The sequence below is a fragment of the Chaetura pelagica genome, unplaced genomic scaffold (genome assembly GCF_000747805.2).
Source record: "Chaetura pelagica isolate M959 unplaced genomic scaffold, ChaPel_1.0 scaffold456, whole genome shotgun sequence".
Lineage (NCBI taxonomy): Eukaryota > Metazoa > Chordata > Aves > Apodiformes > Apodidae > Chaetura > Chaetura pelagica.
Window position 1 is genome coordinate 631,759 of NW_009953574.1, and position 7,545 is coordinate 639,303.

Sequence of the window (7,545 nt, forward strand, 5' to 3'; positions counted from 1 at the left end):
TTGATTGATAACAGATCACATTTGGACAGGAATAATTTGAACACCAAACATTGCTATTATAGTAACCACTGTTCTTAAAAAAGAAGGTTTACTAAGTTACAAATGCAAGTAACTGTTGCATCACCTTACAGTACCGGAATTGCTGTTGAATATCAGGGAAGGGTAACAGGATAGATAAAAGTTGTGTAAAAGAGAAAGCACCAGAACTAGCAGAAAGGTGGGGTGGGTCAGCCCTTCATTTGAATGTAAATGTAATTATGAGGCAGGCAGTTAGGCTGACGTCAGACAAGATCTTGGTAAACCATTACCACCAGCACCTGGTAACACAGTGGATAATAAAAGAGGATGAAGTAGAAGATTCCAAGCAGAGTGGCATTATTAGAGAAAACCAAACAGAAATATTTTTAAGCAGCAAAAGAAAATACAGAAGAACAAGATGTTGTGACAAGGTATTTACTGTCTGTGACAACCATGTATGTGAGCTCCCTCTTGGATAAAGAGACCAGCATGTATCCAGGATCTGCAAGGGGTAACAACAACCTGCCAGTACAAAACTTTGTGTCTACTCCACCCTATTCAGACTACATGGGATACCATCATGTGCCAACTCTGGACACCCATGGGCAGCCTGCGGGAACCTGGGGATCTCACTACGGCCCACAGAGGGAGGACTGGAACGCTTATGGCCCAGGACCTTCCAGCACGGTTGCTGCTGCACAGATCAATGGCTCGTCTCCTGGACAGGTCTCCTACAGTTGTGCTGATTACAACTCCCTCCATCCTGCTGGATCTGGAGGGTTACCTCCTGTAGAAACAATTAATGCACAGCACATCTCTCCCAACAGCCAAAGGCACAGCTCTTATGAATGGATGAGGAAAACGGTACAAGCAAACACTACTGGTGAGTGTATGTATATTCAACTTTCCACCTGAGAAAGCATCTCCTCCTATCACTGATCTTATAAATAATTAACTTTACTTGAAGCACATAGGTTGGTGGGTCATTTATGACATTTATTTAACCTACTGCTGTTTAATGCAGTTTTAACTAATGCAGTTTTAACTAAACTTGCAGTAGTTTCGCTTTCATCCCATAAAGGCTTTATATGGTTACTACAGTGGAATAGCTGTTGTGTTTAGCTATGGCTGCATCTCACTTAAGTCCAGGAATTTTTTCTCTAGCATTCTGTTAAGCATTTTGGATTAAACACATGATAGTCTTGAGAATGTCATGGAACAAGGAATGAAGCAACATTTAACAGTTACAGGAAAAAAAAACTTGTGCTGCAAGATAAATATCAAGATGAAATCAGGTTGATCTTTTAAAATCTTTACAGACTTTTCAATATTTTTAAGGAAAATCATGTGCTGATCCAACTGTAGTGATTATGCATTTTTTCCTCTTATTCCTGTGTCATTTATTTTTCTACTTTGATTTCTTTGGTGAGAAGAAATATTACTAGAGGAACAATCTGACTCAAATGATCAGTGTAGACTATTTCATTTGCAGACCCCATATCTCATCAGTTAAGCTTCCTCCTAATTTAGTTTCAAAACAGTTCTCTTTTTCTCATGTAGCAGACTTTGTCAGCTTGCTGCAATTGCACAATTAAAAATCACTTTCTTGCAAGCCTGACGGGTTGATGCGCTTGTTTCTGCCACAAGCTGCACGCCAGATGAACCTTTCAGTGTCTATTCCCAAGGTGTAAATTGGGTGTAGCAAGGTTTGCTGAATCTATTGTTAAGGTTAAAAGTAGTAAGTGTGTGTTAGAGAGCATCAAAGTAAATGCTCTAAAGAAAGAAGAGCAATTACAATCGGAGGACTCTTAGAAGACACACAAAACCAGCACTGCTGCTTGAGACACCATCCTCCTTTAAATGGTTATTACTCAAGAGCAAAATAGTCTGATAATTGTTTCCTAGTTATAAAGCAGATGCACACTGTTTTCCCACTATTACTGAGTATAAAATGCCTAGTGAATATTAAGATACACAACGGCATCCTTCCACTTGGAGCCTCTACAAAGGTTTTCAAAGCCAGGCAGATTTTCCCCCTTATGTATACTCATGTAAATCAGCAGTAACTTCAGTAACATCATGGGAGACTTCCAGGGGTAGAAGAGATGCAAGACATGAGTGCAGACCAAATTCAACAGAGACTACTGAGTGTGAGTGGGGCAGCCCTGTCTCTGTCATGTTGTTTCTGAATTTTGAATGTGTTAGCATTCTTAAGGAATAAAACACATTTAAAAATCTAACTTTTATTACACAGACATGGAAGACCCTGAAAAGTTTCTCACATGCTTGTTCAATTTCATAAATCATATAAATATGTCATTCAGAAAAGCAGTTAAGTGCTTAAATTCATTATAGTCTGGAAAGCACACAGAATTTACACACCTGGAGAAATACTTAATGAACAGTACTGGACAGGTGAAACAAGGTCTGTCAATAGATACATAGCCTGAGGCTGTACATTCCCAGATACAAGGCCTTTGAAGTGTTAAAAACAGCTCAGGACTTCACAGAATTGGGCCCAAGATCTCAACTCAGCTTAAAAAAAGGAGTAAAGCATGAATGTGCTATTTTGCAAAACAATTACAAAATAGATTGGGCCTTTTGTAGGTGTTTCTAAAATAGTGTGAACTGTAAAACTGGAAAAATGTAATAATGATACTTAAAAAGTTGTGGAAAATGAAAGGAAATTTAAACAGATAATGACAACTAAAATTATGCATGTAACGGCTACATGGTAACTTGCAGATGCTTTCTCTAGAAGATAATGTAAGAAAACAGACTTGCTGACATTAGATCTGCTCTTTGAAACGGAACTGCTCTCCGTTTTTCCTAATTGCCATTATATTATTAATGCCATCAAAATACCTACTGGCTCATCCCCTTCAACATTATCATGGCTTGATATAGTTCCTTGCTTTAAAATTTCAGAAGCATAGCCCCAAACCTCACAAATATATCTATAAATATGTGTATGTCCTTAACTTCAGTAGTGGTGTGTACTCACATTGCAGTATGTGAGACACATGGAATAACAGAAATCAAAACACATCTAATTAAATGAGGGAGCCTACTGAAATGCTGTCCTGAAGAGAACAGGAATTATCTGGGGGGAGGGGATGTTAACAGGATTTTTTCCCCCTCTATTTAGACTCTACTATGTTCACTGTATTCCAATTTCATATTTATATTTAGCATTTTATACACAAAAACAAAATTGCAGGAGAAGTGAAATGAAAATTTACCCAATCATGTCAATTCTCAGGACGAAACACCATGAAGACAGAAGCACTAAGTCCTTTCAGCAGATAAGACTGGATTTGAAATCGTATATCCTCTTACTAAAACCCACAGTATATTGAGAACCAAGCCTTTTTTTATTTCAAATACACAAACATTAAAAACATATGAGGCAATAAGAAATTCTTAAAACCAGACCTTGAAAATGGGCTTGGTAAAGATATCTTCCCAGCCAGCCTGATCCTGGTTTTACTAAAAATCAATGACAAAAATGCTCCATAGACTTCAGTTGTGTAAGAGAAAAACTTAATTTCTAAACCCTGTGTAATCAAGAGAGCAAAATGTGTATTTTATGAGAGTGAGTGAGTCTTCGAGGCATTAAATTTTCTGAAAATAAAGAAACTAAATAAGGGCCTAGAAAATAGATTTTATACTTTTTAAAACTTTATGAAGCTTAATCTGGGAGTGAACCTTCTCAGAAAGAGAATGGACTTTGTGGGGACTAAACAAAAGAAAATTTTATTTTTATACTTTGCATGATCAGCCTCAGCTTTTTTCTTTTAACTACAGTCAATGCATTTCATGGCTCTGTTTAAATAAGCAGTGATGTACAAGTAATTCAGATTACATCATAGCAGAAATACAGCCAGAAAGCAAAACAGAAAAGCAGGAAAAAAGGCCAGGCCTCTGCTTTAATGCTAATTTATTTTGCTTTGTAAACTAGTTGTGACATCTATTTTTCCACTGGCCTACATTGTCTGAGGTTTTGAGGCCTATCTGTCATATTGAGGCAACAGACCCTTTCAACACTTCACTTTGCTTTGATATGCAGTCTTGTCTCTTCCTTCTCCCTCTTTTCTTCAGGAGTTATATTGCCGGAAAGGGTGATGATTTTCACAGCAAATAAAGAGGCCTTCTCCTGGCTTTATTGTCTTCAGAAGAAATACTCTGTGAATTTTATGACCAAGGGGAATGGGGAAAACTACTCCTTTTCTCCACCCCCTCAAATCATGGCTATATTTGCTGATTATAGTGAAGCCGGAATAACCCTGTTGAATTTTAACTTGTTTTCAAAGATTACCTTCTAAGCCTTCAGTTTACAAGAACCTGAATATCTGCACTATTGTTAACATTACAACTATCACTTAGAACAAATATTTCAAAGCCAACAATTTGTACCTTAAAAGAAAGTTAAGATAGTCTGATTATTGTTTTAGTCCATCAAAATTAGTCAGGAAAACCTTGCACACTAGAAATCAAAGTGGCACAGGATTTGGGAAAACATCCCCAATTATGCGTATTTCAAAATGTCTTACACTGTGTCTACCTCCAGCCTTCAGATAAAAATATCACCGTTGATCCTTACTGTTGATCTGAAACTAGAGAGAACTGAGGAAAAAATATTCCTTCATCTATTTCTGTCCTTTTTTCCTCTGCTAAGATGAAAGAGTCTGACATTTGTTTAGGGCTTGTAAATTCCAAACCAATTGGCTTGTGTTTCTGAATGTGAAAGGGGTTCTTGATAAGATCTCCTTGTCGCTCCTTTGTGTGGCGTGTGCTTCATCTTAACACCTCAATGGATTTTAGGGAACCACTTTAAAGGAGTCTTTGTCCCACAGTTTGTCCCAGAAATCTCACATCAAAAAAAACCTGGGAAGATCAGAAGAAAAAGGAAAACTATCTTGTTGGCTGTTGAAAGTGCAAAGGAGAACAAATAAGTTGAAAAGTTATTTCTCCTTATTATTATATGAAGAATTGTTTTTAAAAGCGTATGAAATGAGAGCTATCTTCTAAACATCAAGTAATGCTTCTCTTAACAGTATTTATCCAATACATCTAAGAATATTTATTTTATACATTAGAGAGAGAATGATACTGAGATAATTTTACAAGTATTTTATTGCCTCATCTTACAAATTGCCGAATGCCTTCAACTGGAAAGGGAAGCTTAGCACACAGAGTTCTCCCAGTAACAGCTCTACAGGCACTCAGCATTTTGCAGGACTGTACAATTTTGAAAAACAAATCAAACAAATATTCAACTTGCAAGAATGTCCTACAGCCACACAAGAGAGAAAAATGACATTTCTTTGCCTTAGAGAGGTGACCTTTAAAAATTCAAATAAAGAATTAGGTAAAACTAAATAAACTGTGACTGAACTTCAGTCTTGAAATCCTGTTTATTTATGCCTGCATATACACGGAAGTCACTTCAATAAACCCTGAAATTAAACCGCTGTGAGATTAAATATAGCCAGCACTAATTATACACTGCTGTGAATTATTTAAGATGCATCACGGTGTTTTTCACTCAAACTTTACATTTAAAGGTATGTTTATAGAAAGAAGGAGATAAAGAGGGAAGGACAGTTATGATAACCAATGCTCATTCACTTATTCACCCTTCATCTCATATTCCTTCTCTGTGACACAGAAAGCAATCCCACACAAGTACTCTGTAGTTTAATGAATGTCTGAAAATGTTTGGGATATTTGCAAGATGCTACAGAAAATCAAAGTCAACATACTAATAATATTTCTTTCTTGAACAGGTAAAACAAGAACAAAAGAAAAGTACCGAGTTGTTTACACAGATCATCAGAGACTGGAATTAGAGAAGGAATTTCACTGCAACAGATATATCACAATAAGAAGAAAGTCAGAACTTGCAGCAAACCTGGGACTCTCTGAAAGACAGGTACACAGAGCCTATTCATCATTCCTACACACCCATTCACCAGGTACTGTTACTGCTGGGGGACATCACCAGCACACGTTCTGTGTCCTGAGTAGTGCGAAGGCACCATGATAAAGTCTGTGAGTATATTGGGCACACAGAACACGCTACACAGACACAAATTAATGAATAGGTTAATTTGACAGAAACCTCCAAATGTGGGTAACTAAATATTAGGATTTATTTCTACTATAAAAAGTACCTATTCTTATGTGCTAGACAGCTAGGATTGAAACAGTTCGGCTTAACAGCATCTTAGATCTGTTCTCGATTTTATTTATTCTTGCAGTCACATAAAAACAGTGGCCAGAAAACTCCAAAGCATTGGATGTATTTCAGCTGTAACCCAGGAAAATGAAAACTCAGCATTCAAAGAGTGATCATACGAGATAATCTATGGGGTTTTTTTTGTTACAAATTTGTTGCCACTATTTCTACAGCTCATCTTTTCCTCAGCCAGCTGGAAAGCAGATCTGCATTCATTCATAACAAGTACATATTGAAGCTCTGTCCTGAATAAAGTTAGTCTCCTGAGCAGCCCAGGGTGACTTGGCTGTGTTCGTACAAAGACTAGAGGAATTCAGGATAAAGAATTTCCTAAAATCCCTGCACTGGGGAGCACACTTAGGAAGCACAGCTCTGCAGCCTGCATGTATATTGACTGTCCTTATATAACAGAATTGCAGTGGTGCTGCTACAGTTGGAGGATGCTGAATAAGGCACCTCATACCTTAGCAACCAGATGTATTGCCCCAGGTAAATTTAAACAAGATACTGTTCTTTTTAGAATTTTACAAACTTTTGTTCTTTCTGAACATACATATTCAGTTCTCTAAAATATTTTCCTCTTTCAGTGGCCTCCTCTGCTTCTACGTTCAGTTTGCGCGAGAACACAGAATTGAGAAGTAAGAACACAAAAAACCCCTAATGATAAGGAAAATATTTTCACATAAGAAAACATAGATACTTAAACCAAAAGTAGATTTCAAATAAATAAGAGTCTTTACATGTGCACAGTTAGCCTGGGAAATTAGCTGTGATTAAGCAATACTGATGTATCTACTTATACATATGACATGCATCTGTAAAAGACATATATAAATATAATGCCCAGTAAAAATAATAATTCAGAAATACATAAGAATATAGAATAATTCAGAAAAATACATAAGAATATAGGTACACACAAAAAATCACTTCTAATATAAATGAAGAAAAACAATTCTATTTTATTAACATATCTTTATTTTCATTGCCATTATTACTGTAAAATTTGATTACTACTTCGAATTAATTTGATCTCATTAATAACACCACAGGTGAAAATCTGGTTCCAGAATCGCCGAGCAAAAGAAAGAAAAATGATCAAGAAGAAAATAGCTCAGTTTGATGGCAGCGGGGGCTCAGCTCAGAGTGACTCTGGTTCACTCAGTCCAAATGAAATATCCAGTTCTCTGTTCCCACCACCACATGGAATGAGTGGATTACAGCCTAATGACATTCTTCAAGTCATAGTTTCTGAATGAACAGAGGGGTAAAAAAAAAAGGGAAAG

The 7,545-nt window shown here is 36.7% G+C and overlaps 1 protein-coding gene across 1 annotated transcript; it reads left to right on the plus strand.

Moving 5' to 3' along the window:
• Positions 1 to 384: 384 nt before the first annotated feature.
• Positions 385 to 7,544, plus strand: CDX4 (caudal type homeobox 4). The gene is made up of 3 exons (XM_009999645.1): positions 385 to 901; positions 5,808 to 5,953; positions 7,312 to 7,544. The coding sequence occupies exons 1-3, from the start codon at positions 472 to 474 to the stop codon at positions 7,516 to 7,518; spliced, it is 783 nt and encodes a 260-aa protein (XP_009997947.1). The 5' UTR covers positions 385 to 471; the 3' UTR covers positions 7,519 to 7,544.
• The last annotated feature ends 1 nt before the right edge of the window (position 7,545 follows it).